Below are 23,949 nucleotides of genomic sequence, written 5' to 3'. Positions count from 1 at the left end.
AGAAGGGTCCATAAGTTTCCCCAGGCTGACTGCTAAAGGGGTCTAGGGCACACGAAAGGTGAAGAACATCTGGTGTAAAATGGGAGGAAGGGAGGGAAAAAGCATTTGTTAAGCGCCACCAGTGCCAAGTACCGTGCTAAGGGCTTCACAGATAGAAGGGAGCCTGGTCTGAGAGTCAAGGAGCCCCAGGTTCCGGTCCCGGGCTGTCATTAACTTCCTGTGTTACTTTTCCTCAGCGGGCCTCGGTTTCCTCACCTGTAAAGTGAGAGGAGGGGACTCCACGGACTCTAAGAGTTATGATTGGGCGGCCTGTTGGAGAACCGGAAGCAGGACTGAGCTCAATGACGTAGAACTCAGCACGAGAAACTGAGCAAGGGGCGGAGCCACGAGTGGCAGCGGGAGGGAAGTCACAAGAGGGAGGGCGAAGGCGGCTTAGAGCCCCCTCACCGGCACCGGAAGCCGCTTAAACCTTCTGAAGCGGAAGTCCTCTGAGATCCCGCGAGATCTCTCCGAACCGCCTGGCTTACGAAACTCTGCCTAATTGGCTGCTTTTCTCGCCAAGCCTCTCCTCGCCCCCTTCCCTTTTCCTACCTTTCCTCTCCCCGGCCTCCTTTTCTTTCGTCTTTTCGCGTGGATCCGGCTCCGTGAGCCGGAAGCGGAAGTGGGTCTTCCAGTCCCTCGGGTAGTCTCCGTTGTGGCGTGGATGGTCGCCGTCACCTGGAGATCTCGCCTCGTCTGCGCCCTTTCCTGAGCCGCGGCAGGTGTTTCCACGCCCCCTCCGGGGGGGGCTCGGAGAGCGGGAGCCGCGGCGCAGAATGAGCACCATGTTCGCGGACACTCTCCTCATCGTCTTCATCTCCGTGTGCACGGCGCTGCTGGCCGAGGGTGAGGGCGGGACCGCGGCGGGGGCGGGGGTCGCACTCCGCTCCCTTGGGGGTCCCCTGCCCCAGGCCTTGGCACCCAGAGCTCCCTTCCGTTTCCTTCCCGACTCGGGGGGGGCAGGGGGCACCTCTCTGGTTCGGTTCAGTTTAACAAACGGCTTATTAAGCGCCTACTATGTGCACAACACTAACCTTCCCTCGCACAGTTCACCTCACAGTATGTATGAAATGGGGAACGAGGGTCAGATGTCAGACTTTTGGGCTCGACTCTGACACTCAAAACAGCTGTGTGGTTGTGGGCCCGTCGCTTAACCTGAGCCTGTTTCTTATACTGACATATAAAAAGCATACAAATTGTTTCCCATGGAGTTTATGTACGAAAGTGCCTTGCGAACCTTCAAGAGTCATGTTAATGCCGTGTATTAATATGGTGTATAGTAGGCGACTAACAAACGCTTATTGATTGGCTACTGGTAGGTCACTACAGGTACACAGATTAGTTTAATACAGGTAGGAAGTGATGGGTGGGCAAAGACAAAAGAGCTCTAGGAAATTCCAAAGAGAAAGAGAACTCTGTCACAACTGTAGGCAGGAGGGAGATCGGGAAAGTTTTTGTGAAGGTAATAGCCGAGCCTGGAAGGAAGATAAGGATTCTGGCAGGCGGAGTTTCTGCATTTGTGTAGGCATTTAATATCAACACACAGATGATCTTTAGAACTCTAACCTTTTATGCCTTAATCTGGTGTTTAGAATTTCCAATAGGATATCATCAGGATAACCCATAATAATAAATTATTAGGTGTGGAGGATTGTAGGAGGCAAGAGATGAAATTTCAAATTCTAGGAACACAGTATAGTCCAGCTTAGATGGAGCTAGGGTGTGCAAAGGGGAATAATATAAAAGAAAGAGAAATGTAATTTGTATTTATAATTCTTCCAATGTTTTAACTGCTATTTTTTTTCTTCCTGATGTATTGATGTATTTTGTTATTACATTCAGAGATTACACTCACTTTGAGAGATTTCGTAACAAAGTGGAAAGGTTAAGTAAAACTGATAATTCTGTGACTTCCTTTGAAAGCTCAGGGAACTTTTTGCATTTGTAGCACCCCGCACCGCCCCCCCCCCCCCCATTCAGCCACACTAGGGAAAAAAAAAGAAAAGAAAAACAAATATCGGGTAACAAATATGCGTAGTTAAACAAGAAATTCCCTTAGTAGCTTCAGAAAAATATCATTTTGCACCCTAAGTCCTTCACCTCTCTGTAATGGGTAGCTTGTTTCTTCGTAGGTCCTGTGGAATTGTGAATAGTTTTTGTATTGATGATGATATTTACAACCTTCGGAGTTGTTTGCTTTTATAGTGTTATAGAAATTATTTTGGTTCTATCCATTTAATTCATCATCAAGTTATAAAAATCCTCAAAAATTTTCCATTTTTATAATATTGATATAATATAAATTTTTCTTCTGGTTCTGCTTACTTTGCTCTGCCTCAGTTCATATAAATCTTTCCATATCTTGTTGTTTCCTCATTTCTTAAAGCACAGTAGTATTCTATCACATTCATGTGATATAACTTACATAGCCATTCCTCAGTTGATGGGCATCCCCTTAGTTTCTATTTTGCCAAAGAAAAAACTATACTATGAAGTGGAAATTATTAATACAATTTGTAACTGGTTAAAAAATAGATCTATCAGTGGAACATATTAGGAATATGACATACAGAAGCAAATGTATCTAATATTCTGCTGTAGTGGTGTCAAACTTAAACACAACTGAGGGCCACTAAACTCTACATAAGGATCCCTGCTGCCTGCATATTGACTTTGAAAACCATTTATTAACATCTATCTTCCATTGATTTTTATTTTATTAAATAATTCCCAATGAGATTTTAAATCTGGTTCTAGCTACACTTGGGAGTTATGTGCGCTAGTATTGCATAAGCGTAAAGACCCCAGCTAATGGCTTAACAATACGGCAAAAACTACTGGGGGAAGATTGGACAGCAGTATGGAAGAAATTAGATTTAGACCATTGTCTCACACCCTTTTCAAAGATAAGCTCCAAATGAATGTGATCTAAATATAAAAGGTCACATAATAAACAAAATAGAGAAACATGGAAAAAACTACTTATCAGATCTGTGGGTGGTAGAAAAGTTCATTACCAAACAAGGAATAGAGAGGATCAGAGAAGATTACACAAAATTTAAAAGTTTTTGCACTAACAGATAGAGTGATTTTAAGATTAAAATGGAAACAGTTAATTGGAAAAAAAAGCAACAAGTTTCTCTAGTAAAGTTTTCATTTCCAAGATCTGTAAGGAATTGATGCAAATAAATAAGAGATTTTCCAATTAACAAATGAGCTAAGGATGTATGTAATCAGGCAGTTAAAGAAAACCCAAGCCAGCTATATAAAAAATGCTCAAAGTCAATAATAATTAGAGCCATCTAAATCAAAGCAACCCACATTCTCTCTCACACCCATCACAGTGGCTGAGATGACCCAAAAGTGAATGGCAAATGTTGAAAGGATTGTGGGGAAAACAGGCACATTGATACATGCTTGGTGGATGTGGGCGAATGGGTATAACCATTCTGGAAGTGACTTGAACTGTTCACAGAATTACTAAAACAGTCCCTATGCTTTGACTTAACTGTGTCACTGCTGGGCCTAAACCCAAAAGGAATTAGAGAGGAAAAAGTCCTTTATGTACAAAAATATTTATTGTACCTCCCTTTATGGTGGCAAAAAAAGCGCTCATAAACTTAGTAGAGTGGGAAGTGCAGGTGGTGTTGTACCTACCAGCCTCACTCACAGGCTCATAAATGGGCCTAGGCCCAGACCCTAGATCCTATTCTAATCCTCTTTTTACTATACGATTTTTTATTTTTTTGTGAGGAGGGGAATGGAGTTTGGCCTTGGTTTAGAAGGGTCTTCTAGCAACTTCTATCCTCTGATAACTCTGGCAAGCCTGACAGGTGGAATTTCTCCTTACTATGTTTTCTTTTTGGCTAGACTGTTTAGACCCATGTCCCATGGTTTAGCCTCCTATCATGGTCTGAACAGTTCATCTCTAGTTGGTTTCCCTTTTTTTTTTTTTTTCCATAGTAGAGTCCTCAGTCTAAGGGTTTTACTAAGTAGGAAGGGTATGTATCCTGTGAAGTATAAGTTCTCAACTCAAAATTAATTCATTCTTCTTTGTATTGTAATGTTTTTCTCTCGCCAGGATGGAACTAAATGGATACTTATGCTACCAATACATCTGGTTAAGTTGCCTTGATTGAAGAGATGATTGGTTTAATGTATTATTTTTGATGTTTTCAGGTATAACTTGGGTGCTGGTTTACCGGACGGACAAGTATAAGAGATTAAAAGCTGAAGTGGAAAAGCAGAGCAAAAAATGTGAGTATTATTACTTATTTGATTCCATTTAAAATGAATCAAATGCTCACAGAATGTACATCATAGGATCTGCTATATTGATAAGAAAAGTTCTACCAACTATTTTCTTGCTGCAAGTTTTGGCAGATTTAATTTAGATTTAGAAATCAGCTCCCCAAATTAGGAAATATGTGAATTTTTTATCTTAGAATAAAAAGAAAACTGTGAGAAAGGTGACATGTTAGCATAAACACACTTAAAGTCTAGTGCTTTCCACCTTTAGTCTAGGATCCAGATTAGGGCACCTCATAGTCTGGCTTTTTTATATGAACTATTGTGTAGCCATGTCTACTGTGGGCCTCACTTGGATAATTGATTGTTTGGAACCCAAGAGTAGGCTTTAAAATTTTTTCTCATTCAATTGCATTTTATTTGTTTCAGCCTATAGCTTTACTTTGTCCCTGTTATTGGATCCTCACTCTTTTATCTAATGTGTTAGCTATTGTCAGCATGGTGCCATCCAAAAATTTAATAAGCATGACATTTATGCTGTTAACTGGGTCATTGAGTAAAGTGTTGAGCTCAACAAGGTCAGGACCATAACCTTGTATTTCACTAGAAGTTTCCTGTTAGGGTGTTGTTAGTCCATTTATCATCATTCTTTGAATCTTGTCACTTACCTTGTCCAAAGTCCATTGCATTATCACCTAACCCACATCTCTCCAGTTTATCTGTGAGGATATTGGGAAAGACTTTGGCAAATACCTTACAGAAATCGAATTAGATCACATGTGTGGCTTTCTCCTGGTCTACCAGTTTAGAAAACCTGTCCCAAAAAATGAGGTGAGTCTGCCTTGTTCTTTTCTTGTTGTTAAATTACCTTATTTTTTTTTATTGATACCTGTTGCTTTTTATATTACGTTCATTTCCAATTATATCCCTTCCTCTGCCCACTCTGGCAAACGACTCCTTGTAATAAAGATAAAAAGTAGAAGATTAAGCAAACCAACCAATGCCACAATACTACAGCATCAGTTGGTTTGCTTTACTATTACCCTTCTCCTTTTTATCTTTATTACAAGGGGTCGCTTGCCAAAGTGGGCATATACATACATATATACATACATATACATGTGCGCGTGCACACACACGATATTCCACACTCGTAGCTGCTGCGCGCATGCCACCGTGCTCTCTCCCCCTCCCCCCAGTGGAGAGAGGGAATTGACATTTTATCAGCCCTTCTGGGGCAGTTAGGTGGCCTCAGTAGATTGAACTGTGGACCTGGTTAGTTCATGTCTGGTCTCAGACACTTAATAGTTGTATGATACTGGGAAACTCATAATTGCTGTTTGCCTCAGTTTCCTCATCTGTAAATGGGGATAATAATAGCACCTGCTTTACAGAATAAATGCTATATAAATCTTAGTTGTTATTTTCTCTGAAGCTGAACCTGGTCATTATCATTACATAGCAATCGGTTTTGTTTGCTTTTGTTCTGTTTACATTGCTGTAATCCTTGTGTATTTTGCTGTGCTAGTTTTATTCTGCTTATTACTTCACTCTATTAGTTTATTTTAGTCTCCTATGCTTCTCTGAGTTTATATTTTTCTTCTTATGGCACAGTAATATTTATTATGTTCATGTAACACAAAGCATGTCTTGTTCTTATCAAACTTGTGCTGGCTATCACAGTTACGGCTTTTCTTTCTGGGTGTTCATAAATCATCCCTTTAATAATGAATGCTAAAATGAATAGTGTACGGGGATTGAAGTCAAGCCCCCAATATAGAGAGAGTGATGAATCCACGTCCTCTCCTTTGAAAGGAGGACCACATTTATCCAGACCTAGTTCTGGCTCTACAACACCTCTTTTGGCTGATCCGAGCAATCATATCGACGAGTTCTTTGAGTCTACTGGGGTGCAGGTTATCTAAGGCTGGATACTTAAACTTATTGAGTAATAGCTAGGTGCTGTAAAAAAAAATCGTTCCTAGTGTTGTTTAGAGAGAATTGAGTGGACAAAATTCCTTCTTCTTTAGGAGATGCGTGTGAATTAATTGACAAATCTAATATAAGGAAAATACTTATTGAACCAACATCAGGTGAATTAACAACCCTTTCGTAGTGTATGATCCTGGTGATATATCACTATAATTTCCTTGTTAGTATTTTATTTAAAATTTTTGCATCACTATTCATTAAGAAAACTAGTCTGTGGTTTTCTTTCTGTTTTTGCTCTCCCCGATTTAGGTATCAATACCATGTTTGTGTCATAAAAGCAATTTGGTGTAGGACTCATTCTTTACTTATTTTTTCAAATAGTTTGTATAGTATTGGTAGAATTTGTAAATCCTTCTGGTCCTGGGGATTTTTTTCTTAGGGAGTTCATTAATAGCTTGTTCAATATCTTTTTCTAAGATAGAGCTATTTAAGTATTCTATTTCCTCTTCTGTTAATCCAGGTGATTTATATTTTTCTAAGTACTTATCGTTTCACTTAGATTGTCAGTTTTATTAGCATCTAATAGGACAAAATAACTCCTAGTAATTACTTAAATTTCATCTTCATTGGTAGTTCATTCTTTTCATTTTTGATACTAGTAATTTGTTTTTCTTTTTTTAAATTAATGATTTACCTATTTTATTGTTTTGGGTTTTTTCCTCATAAAACCAGCTTTTAGTTTTATTTGTTAGTTCAGTGGTTTTCTTGCTTTAAGTTTTATTAATCTTCCTTTGATTTTTAGGATTTCCATTTTTTTGTGCTTATTAGAGGATTTAAAATCTATTCTTCAGTTTTTTTTACTTGTATGCCCATTGATCTACTCTTTTTTTCTATTATTGATATACACATTTAAGGGATATAAATTTTTCCCTAAATACTAATAAGAATCTTGCAATTAGAACTGCAAATTAAAAATCTTGTAATCAGAATTTGTACTTTTCCATTCAGAAGATGAGGCTTAGCTGGAGCTTTCTAGATTCAATAGAGTTATTTGAAATTATATTTATTTTCAGTTTTCAACTTTCACTTCCATAAGTTTTTGAATTTTCTCTTTCTCCCTCCCTTGTCCCTCCCCAAGATGGCATGCAATCTGACATGGGCTTTACACATTTATTCCTATTAAACATTTTCACATTAGTCATGTTGCATAGGAGAACTATAACAAATGTGAGAAGTCATGAGAAAGAAAACAAAAAAAAAATAGTCTACTTTGCTCTGCATTCCAACCCCATAGTTCTTTCTCTGGATGTGGATGGCATTTTCTATCATGAATCCTTTTGAAAAGTTTTAATTCCTTGCATTGCTGAGAAGGGCTAAGTCTGTCAAAATCAGTCCTTGAACACTGTGGCTATTACTGCGTACAATGTTCTCCTGGTTCTGCTCACCTCACTCAGCATAAGTCTTTCCATGTTTTCCTGAAGTCTGCCTGCTCATCATTTCTTATAACACAGTAATATTCTATTACATTCATGTACGACAACTTGTTCAGCCATTCCTCAATTGGTGGGCATACCCTTGATTTCCAATTCTTGGCCACCACAAAAAGAATTGCTATAAATATTTTTGTACATGTGGGTCCTCTTCCCATTTTTATGATCTCTTTGGGATATAGCCCTAAGAGCGATATTGCTGGGTCAGAGGGTATGCACATTTTTATAGCCGTTTGGGCATAGTTCTAGATTGCTCTCCACAATGGTTGGATCAGGTCACATCTCCACTAGCAATGAATTAGTGGTCCAATTTTCCCACATCTTCTCTAACATTTATCATTTTCCTGTTTTGTCGTGTTAGCCAATCTGATAGGTCTGATGTGGTACCTCATAGTTGCTTTGATTTGCATCTCTCTAATCAATAGTGATTTAGAGCATTTTTACATATGACTATAGATAGCTTTAATTTCTTCCTCTGAAAACTGCTTGTTCGTATCCTTTGATCATTTATTAATTGGGGAATGAATTTTGTTCTTGTAAATTTTACTCAGTTCTCTATATATTTTGGAAATGAGGCCTTTATCAGAGATCCTAGTTGTAAAAATTCTTTCCCAGTTTTCTGCTTCCCTCCTAATCTTGGTTGCCTTGGCTTTGTGCAAAAACTTCTCAATTTAATGTAATCAAAATTATCCATTTGGCATTTCATAATGTTCTCTATTTCTTGTTGGGTCATAAATTCCTCCATTCTCCATAAATCTGACTGATAAACTATTCCATGCTCTCTTAATTTGTTTATAGTATCAGCCTTTATACCTAGATCATGTACCCATTTGGACTTTATTCTGATATGTGGTGTCAGATGTTGGTCTATGCCCAGTTTCTGCCATACTATTTTCCAGTTTTCCCAGCAGTTTTTGTCAGACAGTGAGTTCTTATCCCCGAGTCTGGAGTCTTTGGGTTCATCAAACAGTAGATTGCTATGATCATTGACTACTGTGTCTTGTGTACCTAACCTATTCCACTGATCTACCCCTCTGTTTCTTAGCCAGTACCAAGTGGTTTTGATGATAGTTGCTTTATGATACAATTTAAGATCTGTTATGGCTAGGCCACCTTCCCTAACATTTCTTTTCATTGATTCTCTTGATATTCTAGATCTTTTGTTCTTCCAGATGAATTTTGATATTATTTTTTCTAGCTCTATAAAATAATTTTTTGGCAGTTTTGAAATTGTACTTTTGTAATACATTTGACAAGTGAAGTAGATACAACTAAGAAAACATGGGAACCAGTGTTAAATGAAATGAGACAAGACCTCTTTTTGGACACTACTTTTACTAAACTTATCACAGTTACTAATGATGTGAAATTTCCACACATATGGTACAAACTTACAGCCCCATGTGTTAACCCGTCATCAGATCAGTTAAGACATAACTGAAAAGATTTGGATTTAGCTTTCTCAGGCATTCATATCTTCAACAAGAAACAGTATTATCCAGTGAACAGTTAATTCTAGGGGCAGCTAGGTGGCTTAGTGGATACAGTTCTGTCTTGGAGTCAGGAATTCTCATTTTCTTGAGTTCACATCTGACCCCAGATACTTATTGTCTGTGCGACCTGGAGAGAGTCACCTAATCCTGTTTGCCTTAGTTTCCTCATCCATAAAATGATGTGGAGAAGGAAATAGCAAGCCACTCCAGTATCTTTGCCAAGAAAACCCCAAATAGCATCACAGAGTCAGACACAACTGAAATAACTGAACAACAGGGCAGAAAGTAATAAGTCCAAAGGAGAGATCCAGACTGAGTGTTGTGAGAAATTAGAAGGTGGAGAGATCATTTTTGCAGGTAGTTAGAATCTGCAGTGGAATGAGGTGACTGTCCCTGAGCTGAACGTTCAGTTCAGTTCAGTAAACATTTGTCAAGCACCTTCTATGTTTCAGGTACTTTGCTAAGTGCTGGAGATATGCATAAGAAAAAGAAAGACAATCCCTCACCTCAAGGAGCTTATAGTCTCATGGGTAAAGACAACACATGAAATGAGACCAGAAAGGAGGGTCAGGGTGGACAACAGGAGGTGTGCCCTGTGTGGGGGCATCCTGTATCATGGATTGAAACCAGGCATAGCTGCAGACGCAAAGTGGAGTTCAAAGAAAAGGGGGATTTCAGCTGAGAGAGTAGTGGAAGGGTGTCTATTCCTGGCATCAGACCTAACAATATATTCTTTAATAAATTTAATTCAGTAAATATTATTAAATACTGACCATATGCCAGGCACTGGGGATACAAAGATGAGAAGGAAACAGTATGTCCTAAGGGAATTTACATTCTAGTATTGTGAAAGAGCACATACCTAGAAAATTACATACAAAATATGCAGAGTGACTTCTAGGGAAAGGCACTAGCAACTGAGAGTATCAGGATATTTTTCCTTTAGGAGGTGACAGTAGAACTTGAGTTTTGAAGGAAGCTCTGGAATCTTACCAGGGATTGTGCAAAGACCTGAAGACAGGAGGTAGATTAATATGTAGAGGAAACAGCAATCAGACTAGCTTGGTGGAAATGCAAAGCCTGTAAAGTGATAATGCAATCAGTCTGGAAAGGGAGGTTGGAGCCAGATAGTGACAGATTTTTAAAAGACAGAGGAGTTTGTATTTCATTTTGGAAGCAAAAGCTTCCCCTGGAACTTCTTGATCAAAAATTGATATCACACATGCTTTAAGAATATCAATTTGGCAGCCAGGCTGAGGTTGGATTGGAAAGAGGAGAGCCTAGAGACAGGGAGACCAGTTAGGAAGTTAGTGTAAGGCAAGAAGTGAAGAGTGCCTAAACTAGGATGGTGACCGTGTGAATGGAGAGAAGGGAGGGGATGGATGTCTGATAGGCTATGGAGAAGAAATTGGGAAATTGACTAGATGTGGAAAATGATTGTATATGAGGTAAAAGGAAGCTTCAGAGATGACCTCAAAGTTATAAACCTGAGTGACTGGAAGGATAATAATCTCATCAAAAATAGGAAAGCTAGGAATAGGGGAGGGTTTGGGAGAAAAGATAATAAGTTCTGTTTTAGACATGTTATATTTAAGGTACCTACAGAACATAGGAGGGGTATTTTTGGAAATTTTTATAAAATTTATTTTTGCAAACCTTTATGATTTCACTCTCCATTTATTACTCTCCATTTATTATTCTCTTCCCCTAGCCCTTTCACACCTCCACCCCCACCCGCAACAATAATAAAATACAACTCTCACTGTCTGGCAACACAGATTCCCATACTGGCCAAGTCCAGATATGCATGTCTGAGGATGTTAAATCTATGGGCTCTGTGGTTGGAGGTGGGTAACAGGACTTCTCTTCAGCCCTCTGAAGTTATTGTATATTATTGCATTAATTATAATTCTAAAATCTTTCAAAGTTTTTTTTCTCTCTAACATTGTTTTTCTGTCATTGTTCTCCTGGTTCTGCTCATTTCAATCTGAATCAAATTAAAGAAATCTTCCCAGTCTGTTTCATCATTTTTCATGGCACAATAATATTCTATTACATTCACATACCACAATTTATATTCATCCTAGAGATGATAGGGAGCCATAGAGGCAACTCACAGAAACCCCCTCATCTCCATTGTAGATGAGCACTTTTTATTTTACATTTAGAGCTGCTATGAAAAGAGCTGCTATAAATATTTTTGTACATATGATGGTTCCTTTTGCTATAGGCCTAGTAAGTCATATGGTTGAGTAAAAAGATATGCACAGGGCATAGTCCTAAATTGCAGAGCATATAATCAGAGCTATCTAATAGGCAATCGGTAATATGGGACTGGTGTGTTGAGTTGAATTGACCATCTGTGCAAATGTATGGGAGTTAGAGAAGGTAGAACCAGATTGGGGAATGGCTAGTAGGCCATTGAGGCCGAGAACATACTGTGTATGAAAAGGGGTAGGCTAGAATTGTAGATTTGAATCATATTGTGACAAGGAATTTAGACAGTTTGGAGCCACTGACAGTTTTGAAAATAGGGGTGGAAGGCTAGGGTCTTATCTGTTTTAGTGAGACCTCTGTCATTTATTTGACACAGCAAGTAGAAGGTAAAACTCTCATTAGAACTCTGGCCTGACTCCAAATTCATTGCTCTTCCCTGTGGATAGATCACGATTCCTCTGATTAGCCTAGAGAGTTAATAATCTGAAAACTATCACAAAACTTGGCCTTTAATTATAATGGTCACTTCTATGGAGATATTAATATATTTCTAGCACTTTTGTTTGTGTAATTACTTTCATTCTTAGAAAATTATTCTTGCCTACTGGCAAGAAAGCTGACTTACCCATGACTATAGCTGAAGCCATTAAGTGATGGTCTGGTCATTGCTGCTGTTGTTTCCATTTCTTTAATCATTATGATTATGAAAAGTTAATAGTTTACTTTGATATCATAAGCTATCCTTTGCTTTTCTGTGTTAACCACTCTTGATTTGTTGATTACAGTGGAAAAGAAGAAGGAAACAATAACAGAATCTGCTGGCCGTCAGCAAAAGAAGAAAATAGGTAAGATTAGACCGTGGTCTGTGCACAGTGAATGCTTTAAAGATGAAAATAGAGGGAAGATATATGAACAGAATTGTCTCTTTCTTGTTCAGACCATTGAAGTTTAAAATCTTGATGAAAGGAAGGTGTTAGTTTTGGTTTTTGCATATGGTTGAAGATTCTTTGTAGGGTTTCTTCAAGTATATTTATCTTTGAAATTGTGACTTGTAGTCAGTTCTCATTTGGTTTTGCTGGAATACTAGCGTGTGCTCTCTGTAGCCCTTAACTAATGATGGGATTGAACCCGAGGTAAAAACTATGCTGGAGGTTTCATCTTGCCCAGCAAGTGGTATTGCACTCAATCTTGCTGCCTCTCCATTTCAGCCATAGCAAGTTGCTTGGATTGGGTGATTCAGAGCAAAGTCCCCAGTCTTTTCCTGATGATCTAGTTTTGATATGCCTGAAGTATGATACTTGGGAGTAGGGCTGGCTAGTGCTAAGGAAGGCTGGATGTGCTTGACTATTGCTAACAGGGCAGGTCACTCACTGACTAGGTTGGAGAACTTGGAGATGGACTGGATAAAACTGAAATCGGTGAGTGACTTTTCATGGGCCTTTTTAAGGATGCGTGTTTTAGAGTTCAGAGGTTTAAGGTGTAGAGCAGTTTAAACAACTATAAAGAATGGTTCATCAGTTAATCAGTATTTTAAAAGACAGATAATTGGTGATAACTTTGAAGCCCCCAGGCCAAGTGAAAGCAGGTTCTAATGCTCTACTTATGATAACTTAAAAACCTGCTCAGCCAGGATTTGAACCCATATCTACTCTTTCTGTTTTGTCTATTTAATGGTAGACTGCATACTATATGTAGCAAAGGCCATTCACATTGGATTCAGTGGTATTCAGCAAAGAGTGCAGGTTCTAGTAGGTCTTACCAAGAGGATAGTTTCAGTGATGTACCCAGTGATAGATTGAATATCTGTTTTTCTATGAACAACCTTGTTAAGTTCTGAAAGGTTAGGGTGAAAGGTTTATGACCAGTCATTGGAGGGAATACCCACTGTAATACTTGTAACTAATTTGGATTAGCTCTAAGCTTTTGTATTTCAAGAAAATAGACTCAAGTCAGTCAACAAGCATTGAGAACCTGTTAAGTGCACTGTGCTAAGCACTGAGGATCCAAAGAATGGCAAAAGATAACCCTTATTCTCCAGGAGCCTAATGGAGGAGACAGGTTGCAAACCACTATGTACAAACAAGCTATAGACAGGATAATTGGGGATAATCGACAGAAGGCATTAGAATTAAGGAGGATTGGGAAAGGCTTCTTGTAGACAGTAAGATTTTAGCTGGGACTTGAAGCCATCCAGAGAATCCAGGAATTGGAGATGATGATAATTAAAACACATGGGAACTGATGGGATCACCAAGAAAGAAGGGAAAAGGCTCTGTGCAGCTCCTAGAGTTATCTCTCCTGCGCCAACCCCCTCTGCCTCCCCATTACAGCCTAGCATGTGGATGATGCAGGAAAAGGGACTGAGAAATTTTGAGCAGTCATACATTAAAAAGAGAACCAAGGAAGAGTAGTGTCATGAGAAGGTGCTAGAATTAAGGGGGATTGGGAAAGACTTCTTGTAGAAGGTAGGATTTTATCTAGGACTTGAAGGAAGCATGGGAGGTCAGGAAACAGATATTAGCATGGAAAGAATTCCATGTATGGGAGATAGCCTGTGAAAGTGCCTCGAATAGTCTGATAGACCCATGAGTGCAGATTGAAGGATACGTTTTCGTTTTTCTTGACTCCCCTTCCCTCCCCCCCCCAATTATGACTACTGTGAAAATGTTTTTCATGCCTTCATATGTATAATGGGCCTTGTTTTTCTTGCCTTCTCAATGTGGGGAGAAAGGGTGGAAGGAGGGAGGGCATTTGAAACTAGAAATAAGAAAAAAAAAGTTCCTAGAGGTAGGAGATGGAATGTTTTGTGTGAGTAACAGCAAAGAGACCAGTGTCATTGTTTTGCAGTATATGTTGGAGGGTGTGAGGTATAAAAAGACTGGAAAGGCAGGGAGGGGGCCAGATTATGAAAGGCCTTGAATGCCAAACAGGATTTTATATTCCATCCTAGAAGTGATAGGGAGCCATTGGAGTTTATTGAGTAGGGAGATGCCATGCTTAGGCCTGCACTTTAGAAAGCTGACTTTGGCAGCTAACTGGAGGATAAGCTGTAATGATGAGAATTTGAGTTAAGCTGTTGCATCAGTCCAGGTGTGAGGTGATGAGGTCTTGTACCAGGGTAGTGGCAGTGTCAGAAGAGAGAGAGGATCGTATTCAAGAGTTGTTTAGAAGGAGAAAGTCAACATTCCTTGGCAACATACTGGATATTGTGGGTAAGAAAGAATGAGGAGTCAAGCATGGCACTTAGGTTATGAACCTGGGTGAGTGAATGGATGGTAGTACCTTTCAATGGGACATCCAATTCAAGATGTTCAGTAGGCAGTTGGAGATGGGTTACTAGAAGTCAGCAAAGAGGTCAGAGCTGGATAAGTAGATCCTGAGAATTACCTGCTTAGAGATGATAATTTAATTTATGGGCACTGATGAGATCACTTAGTAAAGCAGTAGAGGGAGAAGAGAAGAGAGCTCTATGGGCCACCAATATTAGTGGATGGGACCTGGGTGAAGATCCAGCAAAGGAGACTGAGAAGTGGTCAGATATCTGGAGAAAGAGAACATAGGGAGAGTAACATCATGAAAGCCTAAGAGGGGAGCGTATAAGGAGAAAAAGGAGATCAGCAGAGTCATGGTAAACACTTTGTATTGTAAAAAAGGAGTTTGCATTTGTGTTTTTGTTAGTTTTGGAAACCAGGCAAATTACAGCTATGTGTTCCTGATTGAAGTATTTGAGAACGTACTATATGTGGTGTGTCTTAACTTTAGTCTTGATTCTTTCCAGAGAGGCAGGAGGAGAAACTGAAGAATAACAACAGGGATCTGTCAATGGTAAGATATATATTATATATAAATGTATATATATAGTACTCATAGGCTGCGTGCCACACCGTGAGCCCCTCTCTTCTTTGCCTTTCATGCAGCATCCTACAGTTACCTTATTTATTTATATTTTAATGATTGGATTGTGTTGTTTTTACAGTCTGCAATGACAGTCTTGTTATTTGCCATGCTTTTGGTCATTTAGTTCAAAAATGGAAGGTATGTTATTATCTATGAAACTCGTTTTGTTAAGTTGAGTAGTATTCTTTTTAGCCCATCTCACAGTTCATCAATTGTCCTCCCTGCACGATTCTTGCCTCTTTTCCCATAGATTCCTTGTGTTATCAAATAGTGAAGCCCTTTTGTCTGTCTGGACTTCATTTCATACCTCCTGGCCCTCATGTCGTATCAGTATGAGAATTGGAGAATATTGTAGTTTTATTCTTCATTGGTGCCTTTTGGGGACCATTACTTTGTTCTCATTGGGTTTTTTTTGGTCTAACATTTCCAGGATGATAAGAAAGATGATTCTATCACCCATTTATCCTTTATGTAAGGAGAAGCATGTTTAAGCCTTTCTTTCTAGGATGAACATAGTAGCCATTAAATAATTCTGTTGTGTAGCTTGATTTTCTAATCTGGTTTTTAATGATTTTAAGAGAGGAAGTCTGAGCTGTGATGCCAGCTCTTGTTAACTTACCGAAGGACCTTTACCAGCTTTCCTTTTTTTTTTTTAATTAATTTTTTTTTTATTTTTAGTTTACAACACACGGTTCTACATAATTTTGAGATCCAGATTTTCTCCCCTCCCTCCCCCCTCCCTCCCCAAGACGGCATGGAATCTCATATAACTACCATGTATAACTTCGCATTGAATTAATTTATACACTAGTCAAGTTGTGGAAAAGAATTAAGACCAATGGGGTGAATCATGAGAAAGAAGAGAGAACCAAAAAAAAAAACCCCAAAAACAAAAACAAAAGAGAAGAAAAAAGGCGTGCATGTAGTGTGCCTCAATCTGCATTCAAACTTCACAGTTCTTTCTCTGGATGAAGATAGCATTCTCCATCGTGAGTCCCCTGGAGTTGTCCTTGCACCTTACGTTGCTGAGAAGAGCGAAGTATGTCAGGGTTGGTCCTCACAGAATCCATATATCTGTGGTTGTGTACAATGTTCTCCTGGCTCTGCTCCGCTCACTCAGCATTATATCGTGTAGGTTTTTCCAGATTGTTACGAAGTCCGTATCATCCCCATTTCTTATGGCACAATAGTATTCCATTACTTTCATATACCACAACTTGTTCAGCCATTCCCCAATTGATGGGCATCTCTTTGATTTCCATTTCTTGGCTATCACAAAAAGAGCTGCTATAAATATCCTTGTACATATGGGTCCTTTTCCCGCTTGTGTGATTTCTTTGGGATACAACCCTAGAAGTGGTATTGCTGGGTCAAAGGGTATGAACATATCTACAGCCGCTTTCTTAATCTCCTTTGGCTTGAAATTCATGTTATTTTAAATGAGAGAGATCTATTATTTAGTGGATAGTCGAAACCTTGTCAAACTGAAATTTGTGTTCATTGTAGTATTTTTTCTTGGTGATTGCCAGCAGGTACAGTAACTGTTTGTGACTTTTCTCATTGCAGGTTCGAATGAAATCTATGTTTGCTATTGGCTTTTGTTTTACTGCCCTGATGGGAATGTTTAACTCCATGTAAGTAATCCTTCTCTAAATGTTTCTGCCTCACTATATACATATGGATGCCTTTCCTTTTTTTTTTAACTTTTGCATTTTAATTCAACAGTAATAAAGCTGTGTGAATATAAACAGGGGCACAGAACTGGTTTTTAAAAATTGATTTTTTATTTTGAGCTTAAACACTCAAAAAAAATGATAATTTCCATACACAAAACCAGGAGATGAAGATTGTATATGCAACCTTGAATTTCTTTCCCATACTGTTTGCCTTTTTAAGTATATAATATATCCAACATGTTACTTTCAAAATTCTCTAGTTTGTCTATGCTTCCTTCAGAATTTCTCTTCCGTGCATTTAAAAAGGCTTCAATAGCCCTCTTTTTTCTTTTTTTCTTATCACCATTGATACTCTCCCATCCCAATTAAAAGCAAAAGAAAAAGCTGTTTCTCTGAAATCATCTCTTTCATTATTTCATACAGTATAATAATATTCCATTACATTCACATACCATAATATGTTCAGTCATTCTTCCAGTTGATGGGCATCTTTATTGTTTCCAATTCTTATTGTTTTTTGTTCATCTCCCCTTCAGGATTTGGAAGTATATGTTACTGGCAGCTATTCCTTCCCTGGCATTATCTTCTTTCTTAACCACCTTCCTTCTCTTTCCCTGCTGAATTTCACCTAGTTCTACATCAGACTCTGGATATGTATGTTCAGCCCTCCTTTGTCCAGGTCAGAGATGAAGTAATTCTGATGCCCAAACTCCCTCCTTCCTCTTACCAGCCTTTGTCTTTCTCTGCTAAAAGCTCTCAAAACACAATCCATACGCCGGTCCTCTGTTTTTCTTAATTTCCAAGTATCCTTTTAAGACATGGTTCTGAAAGGATACTTGGTGTTGTCCCCCTATTAAAATGTTAGCCCTTCATCATCATATAGCCTCTTCCAGTTTGCTCAAATAAATTTACCTCTAGATTTTTCTGGACTCTTGTGTTTTTATATCAGAGTTCCTCCTCTTCCCAAGTCTTTTCATTAGAAATGCCGGAAAGTCCTGTATTCCATTTAACTTTCCCATGTAGGATTATACTGAGCTTTTCAGGGTAAGTTATTCTTACTTGTAAGCTTTATTTTTTGCCTTTTGGAATACTCTTTTCCATGATCTTTCTTTCCCTTAGAGCTTTCATTTCATTTTAAAGAATCTCGTGTTTCATTCCTTCTAGGTATTCATGTATTCATATTCATATTGTAGAAAACATTTTATTTTCCTTTGAATCTCTGCTTACGATTGTTATATTATTTTCTTCTAGATTAGATTTTTGAATATCTTTGGATCTGTTATAATTCTGTTTTATAGTCTATATCTTAGAATGCTTGTTCTTCTCTCCAGTCTGCACTGGGCTTTGTGCCAGGGCCAGGCTCAGCATTCTGATCCCCTTTTGGGTGGCATGGTTACACTTACTTGGTCACTTGGATTTCTATGCTGACCCCCACCTTCTCTTAAGGACACTCTATGGCTTCTCAGGGCAGAGTTATAAGGACCTGAGCCCTTGGGTTTGAGCTGCCTCTAACTGAACACTAGCATGTCAGTTATTCTCTGTCCTTCCAGGGTCTCCACTGTGAGTTCATGATTCTCTTGGAGCTTTCTTTAAAAGACTCTTTCCTCCGACCCTCCACACACACCACCACTACCACCACCACCTACCCACCCACCCCCTTACACATATACACTTGCTGACTTAGGATAAAGAGCCTCCAAATGTCTTTGTCCCATCTCTGGGTACATGGGGAGGCAGTGCTGGCACTGGCTTTGCTGACAGCTCCGTGGGTATCTGGATGATTTTTTGTGTAGATCTGGAGTAGAAGTTCTCAGGTACTGTAGTTTTTCATTTGGTTTCTAGATCATTATTCATTCTGGTGTGATTTTTTAGGTTTTTGCTGGAATGGGGATATGGGAACTGGATAGCATCTTGATTAGAAGCAAAGGGCTGTTTTTTCAAGGATTCTGCCATACCTTTTCCAACCCAATACAATAAAAATAACAGTGTTTTAGTTGGCTTCTTATGAAGTTGAGCTCTAAATGAATGTATGTCAGCTTTCTCCTCTTTTTATAATTTCAGATTTTTTTATAATATATATCACCTTCACCCTTCTGTTTCTGTGTAATAACCCAGTTCTGTCTAGAGACAAGAATAACATCCGTTTTGCATTATGTTACTAAGAACAAAAATTTTCATACAGATCCAGAGCATGCTATTTCCCTTAAGTCATCTTTTTTGCCAATTAAACATCCTCAGTTTCTTCAGCCAGCCCTTTAATGGCATATGATCTCGAGACCTTCCTGAATTTTTATCCCTTATCACTTTTTTCTAAAATATGGCCTCCAAAACTGAATGGCCTGATAATGGAATTTCCTAAGAAGCAGTCTTAGATGTGTAAACTTGTGGTTGTAGGCAGTTGTCTGGGCAGACACTTGGGTATAATGGAAATGATGTTGGTTTGGGAATCACAAGTTCCAAGTTTGAATCTCTCGTTTTGTGATGTTGGATAAATCATTTCCATTCTCAGGCCAAAGAAGTAAAATCTAACAACTTTTACTCCATATTAAATGCAAAATACCTCATCTACATTGTTCCTAACCTAGTAGGACACATTAGTTTTGGGAACTGTAGGTGGTAGAGGATTGGGTGATCAATTACTGAGGAGGTCCAGAGGTTAACCCCATATGCCCCACTTAAGTTTTTTTTTTTTTTTTTTGAAAACAGAAACAATGTTGTACACTTTATGCTATTTGTAACTTTAAGGAAATAACCAAAACCACCCTTGAATCGTAATATTGTAGGATCTATTCTGATAGAAGGCCTTGAACTGCATCAAACTATGACCTGGAGTGAAGCACCTACTTTGTAGGTCCCCGCTTAGGGCAGGCATCCAGCAAATTAGTTTAAATTACAACCTCACCTACATCATACTGCGAGGAGGTGCAGGGTAAAGGGTGCTGAATTTGTAGCCAGAGATTTGGGCTCAAGATTTGCTCTGTCACTTACCTGTGTGACGTTGGGCAGTTCATGTAACTTCTCAGCGCTTTAATGTCTTCCTTGGTAAAAGAAGAGGTTTTATCTAGATGGCTTCTAAGGCTCCTGTTAGCTCTGAATTTGTGATTGTGTGTGTGTGTGTGTAAAATTAATTATTTTGGGTTTTATAGCACAGTCATTTCTGGAGATCCTCCCTTCTCCATTTGAACTCTCTCATAAATAAGAAAAGCAATTAGGCAAACATCCAAAACATTGAATGTGTTTGATAGCATTTACAACATTTTGCTTGAGTAGTCCTCTGACTCTACTTTGAGGGAAACTAGGTAGGTTTGTTTTTTATCTGTCACTTTGAACCAATGTTGGTTTTTCAGTCAACTCAATTTGGCTCCCTTTTAGTGAGCTTTCCATTCACTGCCAAAGTCATGGTGTATATATTGCTCTGGTCCTGCTTATTTCCATGCTGCATCCATTCTCAAGAACGTTCCCTTCTCCAAATTTCTCATAATCATAATGTCTTACAGAAAAATAATATTACAATCAATAAGCATTTACTAAATGCCTATTATGTGATGGATACTGTGCTAAATGTTGGAGATACAAAGAAAAAAATGAAAACAACAAGAAATAAGTTTCTCCGATAAAGGTTTATTTCCAAGGTATAGGAAAAATTAATTAAAATTTATAAAACTAAGAGCCATTCTCCAGGGGATAAATGGTCAAAAGATATAAACGAGCATTTTTCAAAAGGGGAAGAAATCTAAGTTTTCAACAACTGTATGAAAAAAATGCTCTAAATCACTAATGATTAAATAAATGTACATTAAAGCAGCTTTGGGGTTCTACCTTATACCCATTAGATTGACGAAGATGGAGAAAAGAGAAAAATGACATATGGTGGAGGGATTGTGCTAAAACTGGTACACTATTGAACCTGCTGTGCTAGTGGAGCTATGGATTGGTCCAGCCATTCTAGAAAGGAATTTGGAACTTTGCCCAGAAAGTTACCAAATTGTGTGTTAGGTCTGTACCCCCAAAGAAATCAGAGAGGAAAAGGATCTATATGTACAAAAACCATAGGAGCACTTTTTGTGGTAGCCAAAAAGTTGGAAACTAAGGAGGTATTGGGGAATGACTAACCAAATTATGCTATATGAATGTAATAGAACATTATTGTGCCATATGAAATGGTGAAATGTGTGATTTCAGAAAAAACTGGGAAGAATTATCAACTGATGCAGAGTAAAATTTGTCAGCTAGCATTTATTAAGTGCTTACCATGGGTCAGGCACTGTACTACCTGTGAGGATTCAAAGGAGGGCAAAAAACAGTCCCAGCTCTGAAGGAATTCACAGTCTAATTGGGAGAAGCAGCATACAAATAACTATGTACAAACACGATATTTACAGGTTAAATTGGAGGCAGTCTCAGAGGAAAGGCACTAAGATTGAGGAAAACTGGGAAAGGCTTCTTACAGAAGGTGCAAGGGACTTTTAGCAGGTATTTGAAGGCAACCAGGGAGTCAGAGATCAAAGAGGGAGAGCTTCGTAAGCATGGGAGACAGCCGATGAAAATATAGTTGGGAGATACAGGGTGTTGTGTGCAGAGGAATAGCAAGGAGGCCATTGTTACTGAATTGAAGAGGACTTGAGGGTGAATAAGGTATGAGAAAACTGGAAAGGTAGGAGGGAACCAGTTTATGAAGGGATTTGAAAGTCAAATAGAGGATTCTGTATTTGGGAGCTACTGGGGTTTGTTGGATAGGGAGCTAATTTGGTCGGGCCTGTGCTTTAGAAAGATTACTTTGGCAGCTGAGTGGAAGGTGAGACTAACCAGGACACTATTGTGATAGCCTAGGTATGAGGTAATAAGCTTAATCAATGTTTTTTGAGTCATCGATCACGTCTTTTGTGTGGTCCAGAGCACCTAAAATGATTTTGAGCCACATAAGAGGAATTCAGTGAATATTGTTTGGTTTGGTTGTTGGAGCAATATTAAGACAGCAGATCTGCAGCACATGAAGAGAAGATACATTGTATGGGGCAGCTCTACTGGTTGTGGGAGTTTTAGAGGAGAAAATCTCATTGTGGGAAAAAATCACATGATAAGCTTTATTATGTATCTGACTTTTGTTTCTTGCAAGTACTGGTATAAAAGCTGAATATGCCGGGAGTCTGCCTCAGTTTCCTCATCTGTAAAATGGAAAAATAACACCTACCACACAAGGTTGTTGTGAGGCTCCAGTACGATAATATATGTAAAATGCTTTGCAAAACATAAGCCAATAGTTATCGTTTGTAAAGCAGCTTAATTTTCTGAGAGGCAGGTAGGTGGTTAGAGCATTGACCCTGGAGTAGGGAATACCTGGGTTCAAATTGAGCTGCACACACTAGCTCTATGACCCTGGACAAATCGTTTAACCTCTGTTTGCCTTAGTTTCCTCAGTTGTAAAATGGGAATATTAATAACATCTGCCTTCCAGGGTTGTTGTGATGATCAGAGAGATAGTGTTTGTGAAGCGTCTTATTCTCTCAGTGCCCTGTCTTGGGGGCTAAGTCGATAAACTAATTTGAGTGTGGGTGTAGTAGCTAAGAATCTTCACAGAAAATGATTACATTTTATTTAATATCTTTATGATTTTTTTTAAATTAATTTCATGGGAATTTGAAGGAAGATTGTTTAGAAGGAAAGAAAATGTTTCAGCCAAGAACACCTTTGCAAAGCCCTTCAAACTGTAGGCACCTTTCTGTTTTAACCAAGTGTAATGCCAGTCCTGTGTCTGACGTGTCACGAATCTGTTAGAATCAGAACAACAGGGTGTTAAATCTGGAAGGCATCTGATGATCATAAAACATCGAATCTCCTGGTTTGAAGGAATTGTTGAGATCATTTAGTCCAACTGTGTCACTTTATAGATGAGGTGACTAAAGCCCGCATAGGTAAAGTAAAATAGAAAATTTATTTGGCCTGTGTAGACATTGCCGTAACATTGACTAAAAACTGTATTAATTTTGAGAATAGGAAGTTACAGGAAGAATACATTGTTTCCTCTTCAGTAGTTTTCACACCCTAAGAAATAAAGCTGTTATATGTTACATTTTGGGCTTTGTACTCTTGTGAGTTATCATAATTTTAATGGAACCTGCTGCTCTACCTACTTTTTTGTGCTCTTCCTATAGAAATTTAAGTTTTCATAGAATTTGAGGGTTACAAAGCACCTCAGATGCCTTCTGGTTTGCCCAAAGCGTGGATCTCCTCTGCAGCATCCCCCTTCCCCTCCCAAAGTGTCAAGAATTTATTTTGTGTAGTATGTAGGGATTTGAAATTAGACATCCTGGGTTCAAATCCCAGCTATGCTATTTGATAATAATAACAATAATAACTAACATTTATAGGCAGCTTTATGAACTAACCACTTTTTTTGCAAAGCACTCCCAATGGGCAGCTATGATCCTGCTAACACCAAAACTGCTACTTTTTTTTTCTATTTTATGATCTATAGAGAGAAAGTCACAGACCAGATGGTTCACGGACACTGAACCTCCCCCTCTCTGTGTGAGGAATGTTGAGTAGAGTGTGTAGCATATCCTATAACTATTCCTGTTCTTAGATTGGGTTATGTGGATAAATTTGGAAATTTTTAATTTAATTTAACTATTTAATAATAGTGCCCTCTATGCAGGCTAATTAGTTGACTGGAAAAGATAGAGCAGATATCCTTTCACTGTATCTTCTCCATCCCTCCATCCTGTTGTTGAGCCAAACCAGTTAGGAAAGGGACATTCAGTGGGAAACTTTTCTGTGTAGTAGGTCCTCTGTAAGTGTTGGGATTTGTTTCTTTCTTGCAGTACTATGTAAATATCCCCTCCTAGAGAAAGTAATACTTTTTATGGTAAAGTTCTTATAAAGAGAAGGTAATAATCGATTTAACATCATCTACCAAAACACTTGCTGTATATAAGACAGGGTACTTCATGACTGAAC

The 23,949-nt window shown here is 38.6% G+C and overlaps 1 protein-coding gene across 1 annotated transcript in view; it reads left to right on the top strand.

Annotated features, from left to right (window-relative positions):
• Positions 1–474: 474 nt before the first annotated feature.
• TMCO1 (transmembrane and coiled-coil domains 1) overlaps positions 475–23,949 on the top strand; it is a 35,846-nt gene continuing 12,371 nt past the window's right edge. The window contains exons 1-5 of the mRNA XM_036753528.1: positions 475–885; positions 4,219–4,296; positions 12,205–12,264; positions 15,198–15,244; positions 16,883–16,950. Of these exons, the coding sequence (XP_036609423.1) occupies positions 816–885; positions 4,219–4,296; positions 12,205–12,264; positions 15,198–15,244; positions 16,883–16,950 (323 nt within the window). The 5' untranslated portion in view covers positions 475–815. The remainder of the gene's footprint in view (positions 886–4,218; positions 4,297–12,204; positions 12,265–15,197; positions 15,245–16,882; positions 16,951–23,949) is intronic.

This window comes from Trichosurus vulpecula, chromosome 4 (assembly GCF_011100635.1).
Source record: "Trichosurus vulpecula isolate mTriVul1 chromosome 4, mTriVul1.pri, whole genome shotgun sequence".
Classification (NCBI taxonomy): Eukaryota; Metazoa; Chordata; class Mammalia; order Diprotodontia; family Phalangeridae; genus Trichosurus; species Trichosurus vulpecula.
The sequence above is the reverse complement of the archived record's forward strand: the minus strand, read 5'-3'. Positions and strand labels throughout refer to the sequence as shown.